The sequence below is a fragment of the Grammomys surdaster genome, unplaced genomic scaffold (assembly GCF_004785775.1).
Source record: "Grammomys surdaster isolate TR1022 unplaced genomic scaffold, NIH_TR_1.0 166, whole genome shotgun sequence".
NCBI lineage: Eukaryota > Metazoa > Chordata > Mammalia > Rodentia > Muridae > Grammomys > Grammomys surdaster.
This window is the reverse complement of record NW_021604614.1, coordinates 2,971,937-2,996,061: the sequence shown is the minus strand read 5'-3', so window position 1 is coordinate 2,996,061 and position 24,125 is coordinate 2,971,937. Positions and strand designations below refer to the sequence as shown.

The 24,125-nt window shown below is 49.0% G+C and overlaps 1 protein-coding gene across 2 annotated transcripts in view; it reads right to left on the bottom strand.

Annotated features, from left to right (window-relative positions):
- The window catches only part of Rcc1l (RCC1 like), a 31,999-nt gene extending 10,910 nt beyond the window's left edge, over window positions 1-21,089 (bottom strand). Inside the window, exons 1-9 of one of the 2 annotated variants that reach the window (XM_028765987.1) lie at window positions 20,722-21,089; window positions 15,352-15,481; window positions 12,830-12,958; window positions 11,937-12,003; window positions 10,033-10,084; window positions 8,840-8,924; window positions 7,637-7,818; window positions 2,174-2,261; window positions 422-595 (exon numbers count right to left, since the gene is read on the bottom strand). In XM_028765987.1, the coding sequence (XP_028621820.1) occupies window positions 422-595; window positions 2,174-2,261; window positions 7,637-7,818; window positions 8,840-8,924; window positions 10,033-10,084; window positions 11,937-12,003; window positions 12,830-12,958; window positions 15,352-15,481; window positions 20,722-21,036 (1,222 nt within the window). In that variant the 5' untranslated portion in view covers window positions 21,037-21,089. Of the gene's footprint in view, window positions 1-421; window positions 596-2,173; window positions 2,262-7,636; window positions 7,819-8,839; window positions 8,925-10,032; window positions 10,085-11,936; window positions 12,004-12,829; window positions 12,959-15,351; window positions 15,482-20,558; window positions 20,579-20,721 lie in introns of those variants that run through there. The other variant, XM_028765988.1, reaches the window with a different exon arrangement.
- Window positions 21,090-24,125: the final 3,036 nt, after the last annotated feature.

Sequence of the window (24,125 nt, the reverse complement as noted above, 5' to 3'; positions counted from 1 at the left end):
TGGATGGATGATGATGGATGATGATGGATGATGATGGATGGATGATGGATGGATGATGATGGATGGATGGGTGATGGATGGATGATGATGGATGGATGGGTGATGGATGGATGATGATGGATGGATGATGGATGGATGATGGATGGATGATGGATGATGGATGGATGGATGGATGGATGATGGATAGATGATGGATGGATGATGATGGATGATGATGGATGATGATGGATGGATGATGGATGGATGATGATGGATGGATGGGTGATGGATGGACAGAAATGATAGATGCAGACTAGAGGGAAGGACAGACAGAAAGATGGGTGGATGGATGGATAAATGGATGTAGTTTGATGACAGAAGCTGAGAGTTCCCAGCTTAAGAAGGAACAGATTTGGGCCTGGCTGTGCAGCCAGTAACTTACTGGTGAGTGCAGCAAAGTGGCTAAGCCCACATCGGATCTGGGAAACCTGGACTTCAGGATTGAACTCTGTCAAGCCAAAGAGTGTAGGTGGGATCATTTCTGGAAGAGCTGTTTCCAGGAGGTTTGGTCCTTTCCCAAGAATTCCATAGCCCCAGACGAAAACGTGTCCTTCTTCTACAATAAAAACAGTGGTTGTGAGTCAAGCCAAGCAGAGCCCTCCCTTACCATGAAAACTACAGGCGCTGGGGTGGGGGGTCAGCTGGTAGAATGTATGTCCAGTGTGCATAAAGCCCTTGGTTCTGACCCCAGACTGCAGAAACCAGGCATGGCAGAGCATGCCTGTAATCCCTGAACTAAGGAGGTGGAGGCATGAAGGTCACCTTGGGATACTGAGACCCACTGTGCTGGCAGGTTGCAAATAATCCTCTCCCTGACTTGCCTGGGAAGTCTGACTGGGTAGAAAGCCAATCGTAGAGCACAAACAACCCACTTCTTAAGGGTAATAAGGGGAGGGTATCCATAAAACCCACTGGGAGCATAAAAACATGGACCTCCCCAGCAACAGCTCCAAATTTCACACTGATCAGAGAATCATGCACCCAAGCCATTCCAACCAAATCCTTTTTTTTTTTTAGATTTATTTATTTGTTTTATATGAGTGCACTGTCGCTGTCTTCAGACACATCAGAAGAGGGCATCAGATTCCATTACAGATGGTTGTGAGCCACCATGTGGTTGCTGGGAATTGAAAACTGAACTCAGGACCTCTGGAAGAGCAGCAGTCAGTGTTCTTAACCACTGAGCCATCTCTCCAGCCCCCAACCAGATTCTTAAAACTCTTAGAAATGCTTTTTAACTTGTTTTGGGGGGATCGGCAGTTTAAGGTTTTGTTTTAGTTGTTTGTTTGTCTAGTTTTTTGAGATTCATTTTATGTGAGTCTTTTGCTCAAATGTGTATCAGTGCATCACATGGGGGTCTGATGCCTGAGGAGGCTGTGAACTGCCATGTGGGTGCTGGGAATTGAACCTGGGTCTTCTACAAGAACAAGTGCTCTTAACCACTTGACTCTCTCTACAGTCCACGCTGACCAAGAGTGTGTAACCTCTACCTCAGCTTTCTGGGTGCTGGGTGCCGGGTGCTAGGTGCTGGGTACTGGAGGTCAGAGCCTTGCACCACGTCAAGCTTCCTTTTCTTCCCTTTCCCCTTCCTTTCCTGTCTTCCCACCACCCCTCCACCATTACTTACTTACTTTTGGTTTTTGGGGGCTTTGGGGGGGTTTTTTGGTTTTGGGAGGCACAGTGCTTTGGACACTATCTGGCTTTTCTAGCATGGGCTTTACCACTAAGCTTCTCTGCAGCCTTGGCTATAACAAGTGCAATTCTGCTGCTAGGGGTAGAGCCCAGTAACAGAGCAGACTTTTCACACACGAGAGCCTGGGCATGTAATGTAGCTCAGGAGTAAAGCATCTGCCTAGACTTCCCTAGTATGCATAGGGGCCTAGGTCTGATCCCCGCTGCAGGGTCCAGAGACGTGCTATAAAACGGCCAGTCCCTGTGGCTGTCTATGCATCTATATCATGAGCTATGAACCTGCTGGGACCACCCCTACCTGGAGTCACTGAACTAGTACAGGAGCCCTCAGCCACACCCCCTCTGCAGGCCGCCATCTGCAGTCTCTGAAGCACACAGCTGTCCCCTTCCCTCCCTGATCTGCCCAGTGCTTCCCACAGAGCTGCCAAGAAGTGGCTCTCACCGTTCAGTACAGCACAGCCTGTGCCACCACAGGCTACTTGCTTCACCTTGCCTACTCCGGAGAAAGGCAGGCACCGAGGGACATTCACCTGCACCAAAGACAAGGGTAGGCATGGTTAGGACAAGCCAGCCAGAAGCAGAAAGAGCCCTTGACTGGGGTCCCGGCTCACTCACAAACTCCACAGAGGTCTCCCCAGCATCTCTCACTCACTACACTTCCTAAGAAGGCCTTGGGACACAGAAGGGAGCCAGATGGTAATCACCTCGTTATGCCTGTGCTAGACCAAAGTGTAGAGAGGATTTCCAGGAGGCTCTAAGAGGCTGGCCTGGCATTGGAGTGGGGGGGGAGGTGTCACTTTTCCTAAGCTCTGAAGGGTAAGGAGAGGTAGCTAGGCAATGGAAGATGGGAGCATCCTCCAGTGGGAAGGGATATGACAAGGGAACAGGAGAGTTAGAGGTGTAGTGGCTCATGCCTCTCATCCCAGCACAGGAGGCAGAGGATCTCTGTGAGTTTGAGGCCCTGATCTAAATAGAGTCCCAGGCCAGCCAGTATTATGAATTAAAGCACTGCCCTTTAAGAGAGAGGGAAGGGGGTTGGGGGGAGGATAAGCCATGCACTCAGGATGCAGAGGCAGACAGATTTCTGTGAGTTCAAGGCCAATCTGGTCTACATAACAAAGTTCTAGGCCCATTAAGGCTACATAATGAGACCCTGCCTCAAAAGAAAAGAAAAAGAGGAAAAAAAATGGTTTTTTAAGAGTGTTGTTGCCGGGTGGTGGTGGTGCACGCCTTTAATCCCAGCACTTGGGAGGCAGAGGCAGGCCGATCTCTGAGTTCGAGGCCAGCCTGGTCTACAGAGTGAGTTTCAGGACAGCCAGGGCTATACAGAGAAACCCTGTCTCGAAAAAAAAAAAAAAAGTGTTGTTGGGGCCTGGAGAGATGGCTCAGCAGTTAAGAGCACTGACTGCTCTTCCAGAGGTCCTGAGTTTAATTCCCAGCAACCACACAGTGGCTCACAACCATCTGTAATGGGATTCAATGCCCTCTTCTGGTGTGTATGAAGACAGCTACAGTGTGCTTACATACATAAAATAAATAAATAAAATCTAAAAAAAAAAAAAAAAAAGTTAAAAAAAGTTAAAAAAAAAAAACAAAAAACAAAGAGTGTTGTTGCTTTTTCAGCTTACCCAAGTTCAGTTTCCAGAACCCACATCTGCCAGCTCCCAACTCCCTGTAACTAGCCCCAGGGACTAACACTCTCCTCCAGCCTCTGAGGGCACCTACACTCACAAGCACAGACACAGCACAGACACAAAAACCCTTAAACAGACAGACAAAGACAACGAGCAGGGAGCCAGGTCACCAGGACACTGGAAACCACTGTGTGGATACAGTCCTTGCTATGATGGAATCTGAACTGACCCCACAGGCTCATGTGCTACGCTGGGACATGTTGGTTTTGGTTTTGGTAGGCTTGGTTGAAACAGGAGCTCTCTATACAGCTTCAGCTGTCCTGAGACTCATTATGGAGACCAGGATGGCCTTGAACTCACAGAGATCTCATCGTCTCTGCCTCCCAAGTGCTGACAGTAAAGGCCTGTACCACCACATCCTTGGCTCGCCTCTTGTTTTGAAATTTATTCCCCAGCTTGTGCTGTGCTGGAACACAGTCCAAGAATGGAGCCCTCTGAGAACTCTGAGAAAATAGTGAGAAAACGCCAAGGAAATGACCTAGGAGTCTTGTGACGTAATTTCTTCAAGACATCTGTGTTTTGAAATGTGTTTGTGTGTTCCTACCAGGTGTAGCAAATAAGAATGGACGGACTTCCACTCTTGTTAGTCATGTGGCTCTATGGAAAAACAAGGTTTCCCAGCTGCAGCTCGTCCTTGTGATTGTACTCTTCACTCAGGCAACTCGTCTTAGCCCTCAGGGTATAAAATGTCTGATGCTCTCAATAAAGATGGCTATCACACAAGCCTTTAGTTTAGCCTTTTTAGTTTACCAGTTCCATTCTCCCAGGCCATGCTGCAGACTAGAGTGGTAAACAGTGGTGCTACTTTGAGGACTGGTAACTTGACCTCTGGGTGTGGTGGCTCACACCTGTAATCCCACTCACTACTCTGGAGGCTGAGTCAGGATGACTGCCTTGAGTTCTCACCTAGCCTAAGCTACAGAGTGAGAGCCTGTCTTGATTGATTGATAGATAGATATGATTGATTAGATAGACAGATAGACAGACAGACAGATTTAGACAGACAGACAGATTTAGACAGATTCAGACACAGAGAGCTGGTGAGATTGCTCATCAGGTAAACCCACTTGCCGCCAAGCTTGACTACCTGAGAATTCCAGGAGCCAACATGTTTCAAGGACAGAACTAACTTCTAAGCTGTCCTCTGACCACACACACTAAACAAGTGTAAAAACGTTAAAATAAGATGGGTGTGAGTATGCACACCTTTGATCCCAGCACTCTGGAGGCAGAAGCAGCAGACTCTGAGCTGCAGAGCAACTTAGTTTACATAGCAAGTTCCAGGACACCCAGGGCTACACAGTCCTGTCTAACAACAAAATAAGAAATCAAAATTGTATTGGCCACTTCCAGAGTGCTTTCCGGGGATCTAGGCCTCCTGCTATCTACACCAATGTGTGACGTTGGGGTAACCCTGGTGACTTGCTTCTACTGAACAGAATTCCAGAAGTGAGGGACCCGTCACTTTCAAGGACAAATGATCCAACCCTGGATTCAGCTCGCTGGCTTTCTCTGGTCTTCTCACCTGCTGGTCTAATGGAGCCAGTTGCCACACTGTTCACACCCCATCTCCTCCAGAATGGAGTAGCCACATGGCAAGGAACCAAGCCCACGTGGCCAGCAGCTAGCGAATGGCCAACCCCAGAGAGACCCCAGGGCCTCGGTCCAGCATCCTGACAACCATTGGCAAAGTAAGGCCGGAGGCAGCTCTTCTCCAGTGAAAAGGCCACAGTGACAGCTTTACCAGCCCCAGCACCAAGACACTTGCTGAGCGCCCTCGGATTCCTGACCCACCATTCCGTGAGAAATGTGTGCTAAGTGTTGGGGATGCAGCTCAGGGGTACAGCAAGTGCCTAAATGTACTCAAGGTGGCACCTGCTCCAGTACCACAAAAACAAAAAAGGCCAGGGCGGAGAAATGGGACAAGAGATGTGACAATGGGAGCCATTAATGACTCTGGGGTAGGACAAAAAGATGCTATGGGAACTTGGAAAAAAAACCCTTTGGGAGACGGGGATGGCTGTTGGCTTGCTTGTTTGTTTATGTTTTGTTTTTTTGTTTTTTTTTTTTTCAAGACAGGGTTTCTCTGTGTAGCCCTGGCTGTCCTGGAACTCAATCTGTAGACCAGGCTGGCCTCGAACTCAGAAATCCATCTGCCTCTGCCTCCCCAGTGCTGGGATTAAAGGTATGAGCCACCACCGTCAAGCTACATTTAATTTTTACTTATTTATCTACTTATTACATGTGTATGTACACATACACACATGTACATGCACACATGACACAGAGGACAATGGAGGTCAAAGGACAACTTTCGAAAGTCAGATCTCTCTTTTCATTGAAGATCAAACTCAGGTTGGTAGGCTTGGCAGAAAGTGCTGAGCCATGTCGCTAGCCTGCGGCCTTTGTGAATGAATCAAAACCTATGAAATTGCACACAGTTTGTGTTGGTGAATAACAATGTTTAGATTATACTTTCATTATTAAAAAACTTGGTCATTAGCAAGTAACATCAGTGATGAACAGAAAGGTATTAGTTACGGACTGGGGACGTGGCTTGCTATGCAAGTGTGAGGACCAGAGTTCTATCCCATCCCCAGAACCCCAGCACACAGAAGGCTGGGTGTGAGCATGTGCGCTACTGTAATCCAAGCACTGGGAAGGTAGAGAGACAGGCGGATCCCAGGAACTGACTGCCAGCCAACCTCAGCTAATGAGTGAGCCCCAGGGCCCAGTGAGGGACCCTGTCTCAAAAAATAAGGTGGATGGCTTCTGAGGTATGACAACTGAAGTCCTCTGGCCTGCCTACACACACACACACACACACACACACACACACACACACACACCACCACCAACAACAACAACAAAAAAGGAAAGATATAAGTTATAAAACAATCTCTATCTATTGTTTATGTTCAAAATAGTCCTTACTAAAATGCTACGAGCCAGTCGGGGCAGGGCAGACACACTTGGAATCCCAGCAACGAGGAGACTGGCCATGAACCAAAGGCTAGCTCAGTTACCGCTCTTATGTTTAGGATCTGCATGGTCTGGAGCCTACATCTTTCTTTTGACTTGTTTGTTGAGATAGGGTCTCATGTAGCCCAGGCTGGCCTCCAATTTACTATGTAGCCAAGATGACTCTGAACTCATGATCCTCCTGCCTCCACCTCCTGAGTACTGGGATTCCAGGTGTGCATCTCCACACCCAGCTTGGTTTGCTGTTTCACTGTGCAGCCCGAGTTGACTGCATGCACCGAGCCCGGCTGTATACATGCTGCATGAAGGCAGAGGCCCTCTGACATTGTGGGCGCATGCATACACTGCCTCATACGCATACCCCACTGTGGAAAGGTGGGTGAGAGGCAAACTTGATGCACTGTCTTAGCTGGAGGTGCTGGACTTCCTTGAGATGGCTGCACTCAGGAGGAGGAAGAGGAGGAGGAGGTAGAGGAGTGCTACACATTAAGGCCAGCCAGATCTGTAAAACAAAACTCTGTCCATGCCAGGCAGTGGTGGAGGATGGCATTAATCCCAGCACTTGGGAGACAGAGACAGGAGGATCTCTGAGTTGGAGGCCAGCCTGGTCTAAAGAGTGAGTTCCAAGACAGCCAGAGCTACACAGAGAAAAAAACAAACAAACAAACAAAAACTGTCTCAAAGCACACATGAAATGTGTGTTGGGGAAATGGCTAGGTGGTTAAGTGCTTACCTGGAGGCATGAGGACTGGAAATTAGATCTGTAGACACACATAAATGCCAGAGAAGTTGTCTGTGACTCCAGCCTCTGAAGGCCAATATAAGGGAAACTCAGAGTGAGCTGGCCAGCAAGACAAACCGTACTGACAAACTCTGAGTTTGACTAGGAGTCCCTGCCTTAGGCAACATGATGGACTAACAATCAAGGATAGTTCCCAACATCTACCACAGGCCTCCAAATCCATGCACATCCACGCATGCACAAAACATGCATGCATAACACACACATACACACACACACACACACACACACACACACACACACACACACACACAATGAAAAGCATACAAAAATAAAACACTGTCTTAAACCAGGGCCAGCTGGTCACCTTTGGCTTTCAATCCTCTTCTTTTGGGGCTGGAAGGAGATGACAGAGCAGAGGCAGCATGACACTAGGCTAACCTGAAGCACACCTCTCCACTGAGCTCAGCTCCCACTGCCTACGCACCTGTGTGGAGTCTGTGACTGAGGTCAGCTGCAGGTACTCAGAATTTCCCCAGCCAAAGACACTTCCATCAGCGGACAAAGCCAAGCAGCAGTCACCATAGGTGGCAACCTGGACAACAGTCACTCCAGCAAGGTCTCCACCCACCTTGCTGGGTGTGCTGGTGACGTTGTAGTGACCCAGGCCTAGCACAGGAGGAAACAGTGCATTAACTCACAGACACAGGAGACTTAGGGAAGGACAAGCTCATGGGTGGCACTTTGCCCCAGAGAAGACAAAACAAAAATACCCATAGCTGGCATATTTTAACACCCTAGAATTTCTAGGTCTAAATCAAGATGACTAAGGACGGGAGATCATGAGTTCCAGGACAGCCTGGGCTACACTGTGAGTCCTAAGCCAGCTTGGTCTATACTGTAGTTTCAGCACAGACTTAGAAACAGACCTTCGACATGTGGTGGTGCACACCTTTAATCCCAATACTCAGGAGACAGGCAGGAGGCCTCTTGAATTCAAGGTCAAGGCCAAGGCCAACTTGGTCTACATAGCCAATTCCAGGACAAGTAGAACTAAATAGAAAGACCCTGTGTCAAAAAGGAAGGGAAGGAGGGAGGAAGGGAGGAAGGGAGGGAGGGAGGGAAGTAGATCCTCAAACAAAACCCCCAAAAGTTAACTTAGAAAACTTTGGAAGATAAAATAACACAATATGATCAAGTTTACATGAATTATAAGCAGTTGCTGTCTTTCTCCTTTCTGCTGCTCTTTGGGTTGCAGTGGTTGGGATGCAGCTGCATCCCAGCCATATGGGAAGCACTTTTTTGGGTTTTTTTTTTTTTTCGAGACAGGGTGTCCTGGCTGTCCTGGAACTCACTCTGTAGACCAGGCTGGCCTCAAACTCAGAAATCCGCCTGTCTCTGCCTCCCAAGTGCTGGGATTAAAGGCATGCGCCACCACCGCCCGGCTGCTCCTCCAGACTCCAGGCAAGGAAATGAGGCCCAGGGCTCCATTACTGACAACAGTGCAGAGGAGCCTCTGACACCTTGGTTCGTTTTTATGGAAACCAGCAGCAAAAGGAACAGGAAAGGATGCAAAAGATGGCATTCCCCAGAAGACCCAAATGGAGACCATGAACCCTACAGCCCACAACAGCTGCCGAGGCCACAGGCCAAGATCTTGCACCTCCCCAGAGGGCCAAGAAACACCTACCTGTCTGTCCATCGGCTCCCCATCCACAAGAATAGACTTCACCTTTGTCTGTGAGGAACAGGCTGTGGTCCTGACCGCAGACAACCTGGCAGACACAGAGACAGGGTGCTGTTGGAGTCTACGCAGCCAGGCCCACAAAGAGAGTGCTGGATCAGGTGCTCACCCCAGTTCACCTTCACAGGTTACCCTCTCTGAAGCCATCCAGCCTACCCTCGCCACCCCTGCACTCACTGAGACCAAGTGCAGACACCCTAAGGAGCAAGGCCGACAGCTCTCCCTCCTCAGCCCCACTCTGGGCGCCCATATGCCCTCCCCACCTGTCTACTCTGTGACCTCAGCCTCTCCCCCTCCGTACTTCCCTGTAGGGCACTGTCCACCCCGAGGCTTTCCTGCACCCCACACAACCTTACAGCCTGTCTACAGGACAGTAAGACACCACGCTCCGTTCCTAACTCACAGGACAGCTGTCTGGCCAGGATCTGTGCTAAAGCAACAGTCAAGACCCCCTCACAAACGAACCACTGAAGCTTAGTGACTGACCCAAAGCCACTCTGCAAGTGGAGGAGCAGGGACTTGAACTCACACTGAGAGAGAACTCGCCTCTGCTGCAGCCTCACGTCTAACCTGCTGTGCCCCCTTCACCTCCTCCCTGCTCCTATATTCTAGCATCAGTTCTGGCCTGTGCTGAGTTAATCTCTACTAATCTCTTCAGCCAGTGTGCTGGCTGGCTTTAGGTCAACTTGACACAAGTGACAGTAATCAGAGCAGAGGGAGCCCAATAGAAGACTGGGCTGTAGCAGAGACTGTAGGGCATTTTCTTAATTAGTGATTGATGGAGGAGGGCCCAGCCATTGGTGGGTGGAACCACCCCCAGCTGGTGGTCCTGGGTTCTTTAAGAAAGCAGGCTGAGCAAGCCACGGGAAGCCAGCCAGTGAGCAGCATCCCTCCATGGCCTCTGCATCAGCTCCGGCCTCCAGGTTCCTGTCCTCACTTCCTCAGTGTCGCAGCAGTGAAAGCTGCATACGCCCTTTCTTTCCCAAGTTGCTTATGGTCATGGTGTTTTATCACACCAATAGCACCCTTAAGACAGCCAGAAAAGCCCAATGACAAATGTAACATCATCCTGTACACCTTTCAACCTTTCAAAAGTGCCTGAGAAGACAGGCCTGGGGTCCTCAGCCCAAGCCTCTTACCTGAACCACCTGGCCATCGAAGTCCTGCATCCTGTGCACTTTGTGACTCTCGCTGCAGTCAGGAGCAGAGTGCAAGAGAAGCAAAGATGCAACCGTGAGCATGGGACAGGCTGGGCCCCACCCAGCAACCTACCTCCTGTCCCCCCTACCAGCAGTCACATCACCACACACACAGGGCAGACAGAACAGCTCTCAAGGTCCAATGTTGGGCAGCCAGCTGAGGTTGCCATGTCTGTGAGTTTTTGTGTGTGTGTGTGTGTGTGAGTGCGAAAGTGTACAGGTGCCCTGGGCAGCCCGGCCACAGGCGTGCTTTCTCCTGGAGCTGGAGTTCCAGGTGGCTGTGAGCCGTCCAACACAGTGCTGGGAACACAAGCCCAGTCCTCTGCAGGAGCAGTAAGTGCTCTTCACTGCCGAGCATCTGTTCAGCTGGTTTGTTTGCTTGCATTTTTATGGTGCCAGGACGGGACCCAGGTCTCAGGCATGCCAGCCTAGCACTACCCTAGCTGCTACCATGGGAGCCTTGGACAACTGCTCTACTTCTGAGCCATGCCTGATTCGTACTGAGAGAGAAGAGTTAACTATTCAACAAAGGAACTGCAGTCCAAAGTCACGTTTGTTTGTTTGTTTGTTTGTTTGTGACAGGGTCTGTTAGTATTCTGTCTAAACTCCACCTCCACTGTTACCTGGCAATAGCCAGGTATGCTCCTCCCCACAGTTACCTGGCAACAGCCAGGTAGGTCTGCCCACTATAAAAGGGGCTGCTTGCCCCCTCCTCTCTCTCTTGTTCTTCTCTTACTCCGTTGATCCCTGCCTGCAGGTTCGCTGTCCCCTCTCTCCATGTGGTCATGGCCAGCCTCTACTCTACCTCTCCCGCTCTCTCTCCCTCTTAGTAGGCCTCCCCTCGTGGAACCGTCTGGTCTGCTGTGATCTGTCCGAGCTTCGAGGTGAAAATCTTACATTTCTCTCTATTATGTAGCCCTGGCTGTCCTGGAACTCACTCTGTAGACCAGGCTAGCCTAGAACTCAGATCCACCTGCTCTGCCCCAGCACACCCTGACTGGCCTCCTGACTCTTCATTTGTATCTTCTGAGATAAGGTCTGCATACGCTGCCCAGACAGGCCTTGAACTTTTACCTCTCCAGCCCATAACTCCTAAACACTAGGACTGCTGCCATGTACTACTCTGTCTGACTTGGGAAAATATTTTCAACACTAAAGTAAAAAGAGTGAAACAAGGGGGAATTTTTTTAAAGTTAATTTTATAAAGTGAACATTTTACAAAAATATAGAATAGCCAGACATAATGGCACACACTTTAATCCCAGCACGCAGGAGGCAGAGGCAGGTGAATCTCTAAGTGCAAGGCCAACCTGCTGACACAGAAATTTCTAGGCCCACCAAAGATATAAAGTGACACCCTTTCTCAAGAAAAATGATAGAGCCTGAAATGAAAGAAAGGTGGCGCACGCCTTAATCCCCGCACCCAGAAGGCAGAGGCAGGCTGATCTCTGAGCTCCTTCCAAGGTTAGCCTGGTCCACAAAGCAAGTTCAAGGACAGCCAAAGCTACACAGAGAAACCATGTTCCAGTAAAAACAGAGGGGCCTAGCAAGATGGCTCAGTAGGTCAAGGCACAGGCCACCAAACCCAACAACCTGAGTTCTATCCCAGAAGCCACATGGTGGAAGGTGAGAACCAACTCCTGAAAATGATCCTCTGACTTCTACACATGAGGTGAGGACATGTATGTGTACACACACACACACACACACACACACATACACACACTAAGCAACAGCTTTCTACATCATGACCAATGTTCTTCCACCCTCCCCTCTCACCCTATAAATGCTGGGCCTCTGCTGAGGTAAGGGCTCCCTCCCCAGCATTCTGTGCATCCGCTCACCTGTATACTTCGTCCTCCACCACCTTGCGTCCACACTGCCCGTGGGAATTGTTCCCCATGCTGAAGACTGAAGCACACACAGCACAGCCAGGCCGGCAGGTCAGTTCTGAGGTTCTTGGCCTCACCCTCGTTCACCCTAGGTCCCCTCTCCCAGCCTCCCAGCCTCCCAGCCTCCCAGCCTCCACAGTAGCCCATGAGTGTGGCAGGGCCTGGGCCTGCTTCTCTTCTAGATCTTCATAATCCACTGCTGTGACCCCGGAGACCCACAATCCAGCGGTAGACGGGCCTTCTGCTCAGCTGGGTGCTTCAGGCTGATGCCTGCACCGTGACCATTATTAGCATGCATAGAACCTTTACAAACACATGCTTGGACATAAACATATTACACGCAATTAAAAATAAAAGCAGGAAAAAATAAAACCAGGCCAGGCTGCAGAGATGGTCCAGCACTTAGGAGCTAGGTGCTCTTCAGAGGACCTGAGTTCAGTTCCCAGCACCCACAACTGGCAGCCACAACTGGCCAGCTCCAGAGGACCTGATACTGTCTTCTGGCCCATGCAGGTACTACATGCATATAGCATACACTCAAATATACACAAAGACACGTGAATAAAAATTAAAAATAAAATCTTAGAAAAAAAATCAAGGGCTGAGGTAGGGCTCAGTGGTAGAGTGGGTAGCAGCATTCCATCGGAGAACATAGAAGTGTTAGCAAGTCTGTGTAACACCAGATACCCTCCCTCTGAAGCCACCCCTCAGTCGGCTGGGGAAACACCACATATCACAGCAATCAGGAGGTACCCAAGAGCAAGGCCGGTGTCACAGATGCCCCTTCCCCTCCCCTTCTTCCTCTTCCTCCTCTTCTTCCTCTTCCCCCCTGCAAGCCTACTCACCACCTTCTCTGTCTGTCAGGACAAGGGAATGCGCTCGACCACAGGACACCTGCAACACCTTTGTCTCCTGAGGTCTGTCCAGGGGCAGCGGGACAGGCGAGGGCTCCAAAACGTACTCATAGCCCCTGGCTGGACAGAAGCACCCGGTCACAAGGCTGCCGCTGGTTCCGTCACATCAGCTCATACAGAAACCTGACTCCCCAACCAACCGCACTGATTTATACAGGGACTTGACAGCAGTGACTCAGCCTGCACACTCAGGACACAGCTAGTCTGAGAAGCCTGACTCCCAGCCTGCACCCTCCATGCCACAGGCAGGTCCTCAACACTGGACTTGCCTCCTGAGAGAAATCTCTGGGATTGGGGCTGGAGCTCGGTTATAGAGCAGTTCCCCAGCACCACGAAATCCTGGGTTCCATCCCCATCCCCCACACCACATAAACTCTGAGACAAGGAAATCTAAAGGTCAAGGTCATCCTCAGCCAAACAGTGAGCTCAAAACCAGCCTGGGCTACACAAGACTCCATCTTAAAAAAGAAAACACATTTTGAGAGTTAACCCTGATGGTCCCAGGACTCAGGAAGCTGAGGCAGGAGAGCTACAGATTGAGACCTAGTTTCAATAAAACCTGAATAAAGAAACCAGTCTTGTGGGCCAAGAGTCTAGCTGCACAAGGCCCTGGGTTTGATCATCAGCAAAACACACACGCACGCGCACACACACATACATACACACCCGGGGTGGGGGGGGAGAGAGACAGAGAGAGAGACAGAGAGAGAGAGATTAAACTAAAACTGTGAGAAGGAAGGAAGCAGTCTAAAAGGACTAAGGAATAAATAAAAGAAAAAACAATTCTTTTTTTTTTCTTTTTCAAGAGTGCCACAGCTAGGCATGTCATTCCAGCACTCAGGAGACAAAGGCCAAGCCAGAAAAACAGCTCAGCTGGTAAAGGCACTTGTCAGCGAGCTTGACAACCCAAGTTCAGTCCTCAGGACTCAGATGGTACAGAGATTCAACTCCCACAAGTTGTCCTCTGACCTCCGCATACACACCATGGCACACACACCTGGAAACACACACAAGAGGCAAAGGCAGGAGCATCGGGAGTTCAAGGCCATCGAGCTACACAGCAAGTCCTCTTGCCTCTACTTCCCAAGGCCTGGGACTGCAGACACACACCCGCAGTTATGCTGTCCTGGGGATGGAAGCCAGACAGTGTTGTAAGAACAGAAAGTAGAGGGCTGTGCTTGACCATTCTACTGACTAGGTATGGTGGCTCGTACCTCTAATCTCAGCTCTCGGGAAACAGAGGCAGGTGGATCTCTGTCAGTTCCAGGCCAGACAGGGCTGTCACATAGAAAAACCCTGTCTCAAAAGATGAAGAGGAAGAGACAGACAGACAGACAGACAGCAAGAAGGAACTTTAGATTACTTCTAACTTTTTATTGTTTGAGACAGGGTCTCACTATATAGCCTTGGCTAGCCTAGAACTACGTAGACCAGGCTGGCCTCAAACTGAGAGATCTACCTGCCTCCCAAGGGCTGAGATTAAATGTGTACGACACCATACCTGACCTTTTCTAACATTTTTTAAAGGATTTATTTTATTTCCAATTATGTGTATGTGCATGTCACTCTGTGTATACACATGAGTGTGGTGTCTGAGGGGACCAAAAGAGGGTGCTGGGCCCTCTGGGGCTGGAGTTACAAGCAGTTTTGAGCTGCCTGATATAGGTGCTGGAAAGCAAACTTAGGTCCCCTAGAAGAACAGTACATGCCCTTAACTGCTAAGGCATCTCTCCAGCCTGTCTAACATTATCGAGTTTCAAGCATTGGGAATAAATCTCTGTCTTAAGGATTTTGTTCAAGTTTTTAAATGTTTTCAGATTCTATCTAGTGTGTGTACAGGTTCACATGTTCCACAGCGTGTGTGTGGAGGTCAGAGACAGCTTTAAGGAGGTTCTCTCCTCTGCCTCCCTGGTCCCAGGGACCAGACACAGGTCAGGCATGACAGCTAGTGCCTTGACCCACTGAGCCATCCACTCCAGACATTTCAGAGCACAAAGGGGCAAACTGCAGTCTTTACAGGTCAGCGAATAGCAGGTCTTTGTCTCTTTTTTGCCTAGATGGTCCACGTTGTTACCAGAGACTGAAAAATAATTTAATCCAGGGGTTGAGGGATTTGGGGTTGGTTTGGTTTTTTTTTTTTTTTTTTTTTTTTTTTTTTTTTTTCAAGACAAGGTTTCTCTGTATAACCCTGGCAGTCCTAGAACTCACTCTGTAGATCAGGTTAGCTTCAAATTCAGAGGCCTCCTGCCTCTGCCTCACAAGGACTGGGATGAAAGTCATGAGTCACTAGCCCAGCATTCGGCTCTTGAGCTTTTAAGACATGGTATCACTATGTAGCCCAAGATATCTCAAGCTCCTCCTCCCTAGCCCCTCCCTTGCTGGGATTAGAGGCCTACACCAACACCCTCCCCCGTTATTTGTCGTTGTAGTTTATGGCAAGGATACCTGCTTACTTTTATCCTTCCGGCTCCTGTGGAATCCCAGCTGCGAATCTTTGTTGAGTCCCATACCCCAGACTTTGGTAACATCCTTGGTTTTTGAGGACAGCAGTGTGAATCCATAGCCACAGGCAGCAGAGGAGATCTGAAAAAGAGTTCCCACAATGCACCACGGACTGATGCTTTCAGCAAGATGTGACCAGCTACTTACATACTCGAGTGTGTGTACCTCCCAATGACTGGAATTCACCCCAATCTGCTATGCAAGGCCATCACCGGTTTTTCTCTGTACACACACACACACACACACACACACACACACACACGTGTGCCTCCCACAGCGATTAGGATTCGCCCCATCTGCTATTCGAGGCCATCATCGGTTTTCTCTGTACACACAGCACACACTGGGCACTTCCATCTCACCTCCCACAATACAGTCCAGAATGGCAGCTGAGGGAAGGCCTCACTTACTGTGAATCTTGGCTCCACCCCTTACCAGCTATGTGGCTAGAGCTGTATTGTTTATCCTCTCTAGACAGTTCTCTGTATAAAAGGGGCAACAAGTCATCCAGCCAGATGACTTAGGACATTAAGGTACTTGCCACTTACGCTTGAGGACCTCAGTTCAATCCCCAGAACTATATGGTAGAAGGAGAGACCTGACTCCTGCAAGCTGTCCCCTGACCTCTACACGTGTGCTGACACACAAGCATGTGCACACACATGTATACACACACATCCTGAATAATGAATAAAATGTTCAAACATTTCTAAAGGAATGAGGGGCTGGAGAAATGACTCAGTGGGTAAGAACCCTTATTCAGCTAGCATAAGGGCCGGAACCCAGATCCATGTGGCATGACTGCATGTGGTATCTGTACGCTCAGGGGAAGAAACAGGAGACTCCCAGGAGTTCACTGACCAGTCAGCCCAACAAGTACAAGGGCTTCAGGCACGGTGAGAGAGCCTGTCTCAAAAGAATAATGCAGAGAGCTATAGAGGAAGACAGCCTGCCCTCTGCATATGCAAGCATAGGCGCACCCACTCCAAATGAGAGGAGAAAAGCACACCCCTCACTGGTTGTTACCAACAAGAAACGAGTTCATACATCCAAAACCTTTGTGGTGAACAGCATCTGACTCATGAAAATTACTCTGTCAGGAGAAAAAGCAAGGTCCCGGAGCTTAAGCGACTTGCCTGTCAGAGTGCAGGGTTTCTCCTTCCAGAGGGCTGCCCATGCGACACTCCTCAGCCTGGGACCACACAAAGGCATTGCAATGGCTACCATGAACTTTAAACCACCAATCCTCACTTCCAGTGACTGGAGGCAACTCAACTTGAAACTTTACTTCTGGTGGGATGTGGGACTGCGTAAGGGTATCCTAGGTCATGGTTGAGCAGGTGCCTAGAACCCCGAGATTCTGCGTGGAATTCTGCACGAGAACCGGCAGGAGTTCGGTCCCCCCCATCATCCAGGATCCTGAAAAGCAGTCAGTCACGGTCTCCATAGAGTCACATAGGCCAGGCTATAGGCCTCAGGCCCTAGGGATTTACATACTAATGAAGGCCAGAGGGCAGAGCAAATTAAACATGCCTCCCCCAGATCCTCCTCCAATCCTCCCCCTTTCTCCCTCCCTATATAACTCGGGACTGCCCTGAGTTTTTGGGGGTACGCCTAGATCCATCTATCATCCTCCATGACAATAAACCTTTTTGGAACCAAGGACTTCCTCGTGTTACTGGGGCCTGCCGCCGCCAAGGCCCTCAGGCCGCTGGAACCATAGGGTCCCCTCCCGAATGTGGGACCCGCCACGGCGGCGGGCTTCTTAAATTTTCTCCACAGTGGGAGAGCTAAATCTAGTTGGGATCAGAGGTTACCCAAACCTGTTACTTACTGTATTCCTAACAAACCTCTCCACACTCCCCAGAGTAGCCACACTCCCCTGGCAGGGATCACCTCAGTTTTACACTTAATGCCCCAAGTCCTCTCTAGCACACATTATAAACTCCTTAGCCTAAGGTTCTCCCACTGTCTCTCAGCTGTTGACAGTTTGTCAGAGAACCAAGAACCAACTCAGAGAATCCCTTTAAATCTCACTGAATCCTAAACAAAAATGCCAGAGTACCACTCCTCATAATCCTCCTGCCTCAGCCTCCTAACTGCTGCCATTACAGACCTGTGCCACAACTGACCAGGAACATTTTTCATTCTAGCTAACTATTTCTTTTTTAATTATCGTTTTTATTTACGTGTCTGTCTGTGTCTATGTGTGCATATGCACACACACATACAGATACCCTCCGAGTCCAAAAGAGGGTGCTGGATTCCCTGGAGCTGGAGTTACAGCTGACTGTTAGCCACCCCACTGGGACGGTGAGACAGAAACTCAGGTGCCTTCCAGTTGTTAACTGCTAAACCATCTCCCCAGCTTTTCTTAGATAAATATGTTACTACAGTTTGTTGATGTTTTATTTACTCATGTCATTCATAAGTGACATGTCCCTCTTCTTACCATGTGACAGTTTCCCTTCTAAGATTCATACAAGGCATATATACCATCATCCTGCTCAAAACACTCAAAACAAACTTTCTTTTTTTCTTTCTCTCTTTCTTTCTTTTTGGTTCTTCTCAAGACAGAATTTCTCTGTATAGTCCTAGTTGACCTGGAACTTGCTCTGTAGATCAGGCTGGCCTTGAACCCACAGAGATGCCGAGACCAAAGGCATGGGCCACCACACCTTGCAGTGCTGCAGTTCTAGCCTCCTAGAGCCATCATACTTCTGACATGGCTTGAGATCGACAGAGATGGTCTACAAGGGAGGCTGAAGCTAACTGGACCGAATGAGAGGAAGTAGAAAAGATTCGGGTTCAATTCCCAGCACCCGTGTGGCTGCTCACAACTGTTTGTAGCTCCAGTTCCATGGGATCCCATGCCCTCTTCTGCTGGCCTCTGTGGGTATGCAAGTGACACACACACACACACACACACACACACAGAGAGAGAGAGAGAGAGAGAGAGAGAGAGAGTCTAAAAATTATGCCCAGCACACTAAGATTATTCTCATGCTTAGTGATGCCTGTTTATTTAACACTCAACAAACATTTGACGGGCACACTGTGCCATTAATTCTGTTCGTGTGTGAAAAGCTTTGAGCAGTATCTAACAGAGACAGCTAAAGAGTGAGCCTGACATGATAATGTAGCAGGAGGGGACTTCCAGTCACAGTCTACAGAGAGGTTCATGAATATCTTCCCCACAAGCAAGAATCATACAAGACCAGGTCTGGTGTCTCACGCCTGCAATCCCAGCATGCAGGAGGATCACAAGGTTAAAGTCAGTCAGGACTACACACTGAGATTAAGGCCAACTTGGATTACATATAAACTCTCTGTCTCAAAAAACAAAATAAAAAAATAGCTTTTACTAATCCAATTTCACACTATAATAAGAGTCCCACCCCATTAAACCAAGCAAGGAAAAGACAATAAGCATCCGATTAGAAACAAGTCTGTAAAACTACCTCCATCACAGGCAACCTGAACATAGAAAATACTAAGAAATACACAAAAATCTGTAAGAACAGGGGCTGGAGCCAGGTCTGGTGGCTTTAATTCAAGTTCAAGAGGCAGAGGTGGGTGGATCTCTGTCAGTTACGAGGCTAGTTTCCTTTACAGAGCAAGTTCCAGGAGCTATCTATAGGGAGACCCAGTCTTGAAAAAAAAGGAACACAAGCTGGAGAGACGGCTTCAGCCGCCTGTAACTCCTGCTCTACAGCTCCAACAGCCCCTTCTGGCCTCCATTGGCACCAGGCACACAATGATACAGAGATGTATGCGAGCAAGACTCCATACACATAGAAAACTGTCTTTAAACCGGGCAGTGGTGGTGCACGCCTTTAATCCCAGCACTTGGGAGGCAGAAGCAGGCAGATTTCTGAGTTCGAGGCCAGCCTGGTCTACCGAGTGAGTTTCAGGACAGCCAGGGCTACACAGAGAGACCCTGTTTGAAAAACAAAAACCAAAAGCAAAAAACTGTTTTTAATTTATAGAACCACTTAACAACTGCAGCAATGTTACAAAGTAGAAGACACACACACATCAGAAAAAAAAAATTAAAAACTGTAGGTCTGCCGGGCGGTGGTGGCGCATGTCTTTAATCCCAGCACTTGGGAGGCAGAGGCAGGCGGATTTCTGAGTTCGAGAGTTCGAGGCTAGCCTGGTCTACAGAGTGAGTTCCAGGACAGCCAGGGCTACACAGAGAAACCCTGTCTCGAAAAACCAAACCAAAAAAAAAAAAAACAAAACAAACAAACAAAAAAAAAACCTGTAGGTCTTGGAGGTATAGCTCAGTGGTATAGAACACTTGCCTTTATCAATGAAACATAATCCTGGGTTTGATTCTCACCACCACAAACCATACTTTTATAAAGTATAAATATATACTTTTTATTGCTACCAAAAGAAAGGGTTTTTTTTTTCCCAACTAAAGATGTGAGCACAACCAGGTAGCTAGAAACAAAAAGACCTTCGTCTCACATTGTATACAAAAGATAACTGGAAGGGGGGTTGGTGGGGGAGTAGCTCAGTTGACACAATGCTTGCATGGCAGAAACCCTCGGGTTCCCCGTCCCCAGCACCACTTAAACCAGAAATGGTCACACACGGCTGTAAAAGCAGCATTTCAACGGTAAAGCTAGGGTCTCACTGTGTAACCAAAGCCCGCGTACAACCTGTGGCAATCCTCTTGTCTAAACCGTGTAGTTCAAGTCCTGGGACTATAGGTGTGAGGTGGGCCACCTGAGCCCTTTTTAAACACCATATGCAATCTCCCATTTTCTCTCCAACTGCTCAGACTAACATCTCCTTTCCCAGCTGCCCATCACTCACTCTAGCCAACGCATCTCCGACCTTCGGAATTTTCCTTCCCTCACGGAGCCTGTCGAGTCTGATGAGTAAAATACCATCATTTACATCCTACCAGCAGTGGGGCCCTGGGCCCTACTTGACCTCTGTGGAACTCCCTTTCAACCCCTCTAAGTGGGAGGTGACAGCTACAGCCTTTTGGGGTACTGAGCAAATGCTCTAAGAAGGGCAGAACACTTGGTGCGATTATCAAGTTATGCAACCGTGCAAGAAGTAAGTGAAGACACAAAACTTTCTCTAACCACAAGCAAACAGCACACAGAAAATGCTGAGAAAGACACAAAACTCTTCAGACGTCATAAACCAGCTCATCAGCTGAGATAAACAGTCTTCTTGGCAGCCACCCGTCATGCCTTCCTCAGCAAATCCCGGGATCTAGGAGGTCAAGCTCCCGGAAATCCGGCCACGCAGGAAAGTAAAGTCCCCTAAGGGGGCAGCGAGGATGCCAGGGCCTTCACCTTGTGGTCCAACTCCAGGCGGTAGGGTATCGGCTGGATCCTGCGTCGGGGCCGCAGGCCGGCGCGCGGTCCGGGCCCCGAGGACGGCACCACGAAGCTGGGCACTCCGAGAGCCCCGGAGAAGCTGAAGCCCCATACGAACACGCGATCGGCGCGAGCCGCGCGCTCGCCCACGTACTGGAACACTGGGGCGTCCGCCTCGGCTTCGGCCGCTTCTCGCCGGCTCCGTGAACGGCCGGCCGGTCTCCAGTGCTCGCGAACCGGTACCGGCCACCTCAGGCGCGGCCCCAGCAGAGCCCGGGCCGCCGCCAACATCCTCCGCTTCACGCCTCAACCGCTTATGGGCGCCGCCATCTTGTGTCACCCTTGACCTCTAGCCTAGCGGAAGTAGATACGGACATGCTTACTACTGGCTGAAGGCAAAGCGCTAAGGGAAATGCAGCCATGTTTACTATTGGCAGATGATTACTTCTACATGAAAGTCAAGACTTGGGAACTCTATGGCCTCGCTGTCGTTATCCATGAGCAGGGAACTTAAATGAATGTCAAACTTATTTGAAGATGCCTGTGACGTGTCCTATGCTTCTCACGGCCCTTTTCCAAATTCTTTGTGTGTGTGTATGTTGGTTTTGGTGTGGAGTTATTTAGGTGGTGCTGGGAATTGAACCCAGGTCCTCACACATATGATATAGGCTAACACAGATTACTCTCCCAACCCCAAGGAGTGTTTTATATAAATACTGAAAGGAGGCAGAGGGAATATCCTAGATGCTTACCTCATGGGAGCAAAACTGGGCAAGGTAGTTGGGCACCGTGGCTCACACGGGTAACCCCAAATTTAGGCTGAGGCAGGAATGTCGCTGCACATTGGAAACAACCCTAGGAGAAAGAAAACCTATTGATATATATGTTTGTTTGTTTGTTTGTTTGTTTGTTTGAGACAGAGTCTCATTATTTAGCCCTAACTGGCTTGGAACTTGCTATGTTCCTGTAGACCAGGTTAACTCAAACTCAGAGATCCACCTGCCCCTGCCTCCTCAGTGGTGCCTGCCACCATACCCAGCACTGGTTGGTTGGTTGATTTAGTTTATTTTAGGCGGGTTTTATTTTATGCATATACTTTGCCTGCATGTATATACCCTGTGTGTATAATGTCTGTGGAGGCCCCAGAACGGAGTATTGGAGCCTCTAGAACTGGAGTTACAGTTGATAGCCCCCCTTGTAGATGCTAGAAACAGAAATCTGGTCCTCTGGAAGACTAAATAGTGGTGTGTTTGCATAGTGTTCCTAGCCGGTGAACCTTCTCTCCAGCCCTCTAATTGAATATTTTTTTAAGACAGGGTCTCACTCTGTAACCCAGGCTAGCCTCTAACTCACTACAATTCTCCTACCTCAGCCTCCCAAGTGATGGGATTACAGACCCATGCCAGTGTGCCAGGTTCAACCCTGGCTGAACACTCCAGGCTTTCATGGACCCTTCTTAGTTCCTGAGGATCTCAGCTCCAGAATGAAAGGCTAAATAGAGAAATTCAGTCCCTGAAATAAGACTTCCAAAAAACAAAGGTGACAATCCGTGACAGGGCTTCCCAAATGTTATCCCTCGTGCAGAGAGTGGATCCTTCTCTCTGGACTCCCTTTGCTCATCCTTAGTGTGTATTGCTTGATAAACAGGAACGCACTAAGCCGGGCGGTGGTGGCGCACGCCTTTAATCCCAGCACTTGGGAGGCAGAGGCAGGTGGATTTCTGAGTTCAAGGCCAGCCTGGTCTACAGAGTGAGTTCTATAAAGAGAAACCCTGTCTCGAAAAAGAAAAACAAAAACAAAAAAAAAAAAAAGCAAAAAAGAGGAACGCACTAATCTGTTTTTCTTCAGATGGATCTCCTGTAGCCCTGGCTGAGCTTGAATTCATTATGTAGCCAAGGATGGCCTTGAAGTCTTGATCTTTTTGCCTATCTCCAGTACAAGGATTGCCAGTATGCATCACCATGCCGAGTGTATGCAGCCCTGGGATGGAACCCAGAGCATCCTGTGTGCTAGAAATGCACTGTCAACTGAGGTGCATCTGAGACCCCCAAATTCATCCAGTGTTTAATTATCCTAAGACGGGCTCAAAGTGTATAGGATATGTTACAGATCTAGTCTGTGAGGTGTGTGTTTGTCACTGTGTGCTTATTGCTTTGCCAGGATGTAGAGCTGTCTCATAAAGGAGAATCCACCAATAAGATAAGGGGATAAACAGGGGACAAACAAGATAGCTTTAGGGGCTAGGTATTTGCCACCAAGCCCAAATCCCAGGACCCCCACATGGGGGACAGAAGGAGAGAACAGACATCTGCAAGTTGTCCTCTGACCTCCAAACCGATTCTGTATCATGGGCATCTTCTCACACGTTCACACAAAATAAATGCAAAGTAAATTAAAAGGTGGGGCATCCAGAAAAGAGCTTTACAGAGCTCTCCACTGCAGCAGGGATGTAAGTCACCAAGAAGGCCAGTAGTCAGCTGGCCTCTTGCTTTTATGTGATAAGGGACACACCTCCTGTTGTTTAGAATCCAGGCAAAACCCTTCCCCAAAGTGGCTGCTTCACCACATGATGCATCTGCAAGATTCATAAGCATCAGCTTACAGTCTCCAGAACAATCTCTCAGGTCAGGTCTCAATAGAGCAGAGCCTGGGCAAAGAGACACTTGATACTCATAAGGAGGGGCCTGACTTCCCAGCATAAATTGAAAGCAAATTCAATCCAACCCCGGGAGCCGAGGCAAGATGTGAGGATGTGTGTGTGTGTCTTAAGATACGGACCAAAGTTAGGTAGTGGTGGCACAGGTCTTTAATCCCAGCACTGAGGAGGCAGAGGCAAATGGATCTCTGTGAGTTCGAGGCCAGCCTGGTATACAGAGTGAGTTCCAGGACCTCACAGCCAGGGCTACACAGAGAGACCCCTGTCCCCCCCAAAAAAAAATTAAAAAAAAAAAAAAGATGTGGACTGTGAAAAGCAAAATGAAAGAAAGTGAAGACATTTCATGGATGCCAAAGTATTTCCTGACTAAACCTTCTGGCAAGGACCTGGTGTGTGAGTGGGATGATGGCATTAGGTGTGAAGGGAGAATAGGCCCAAGGAATGAGTGGAGAGCAGATGTGACGGTGCACTGCTGTCAGTCCAGCGTCATGGATGCTGATGGGCTGAAGAATCAAGAGTCCCAGGCCAGTCTGGGCAACAGCGTCAAACAGTATCAAAACAACAATTCAAAATCACTTGGTGTTATTTATTACTCAAGGATGGAGCCCTTGCCCCCAGTAAGGGGCTGGGGGCATGGCTCAGTGGTAGAGCACCTGCCTAGAATCCCCCAGTGAGGGGCTGGGGGTGTGGCTCAGTGGTAGAGCCCCTGCCTAGAATCCCCCAG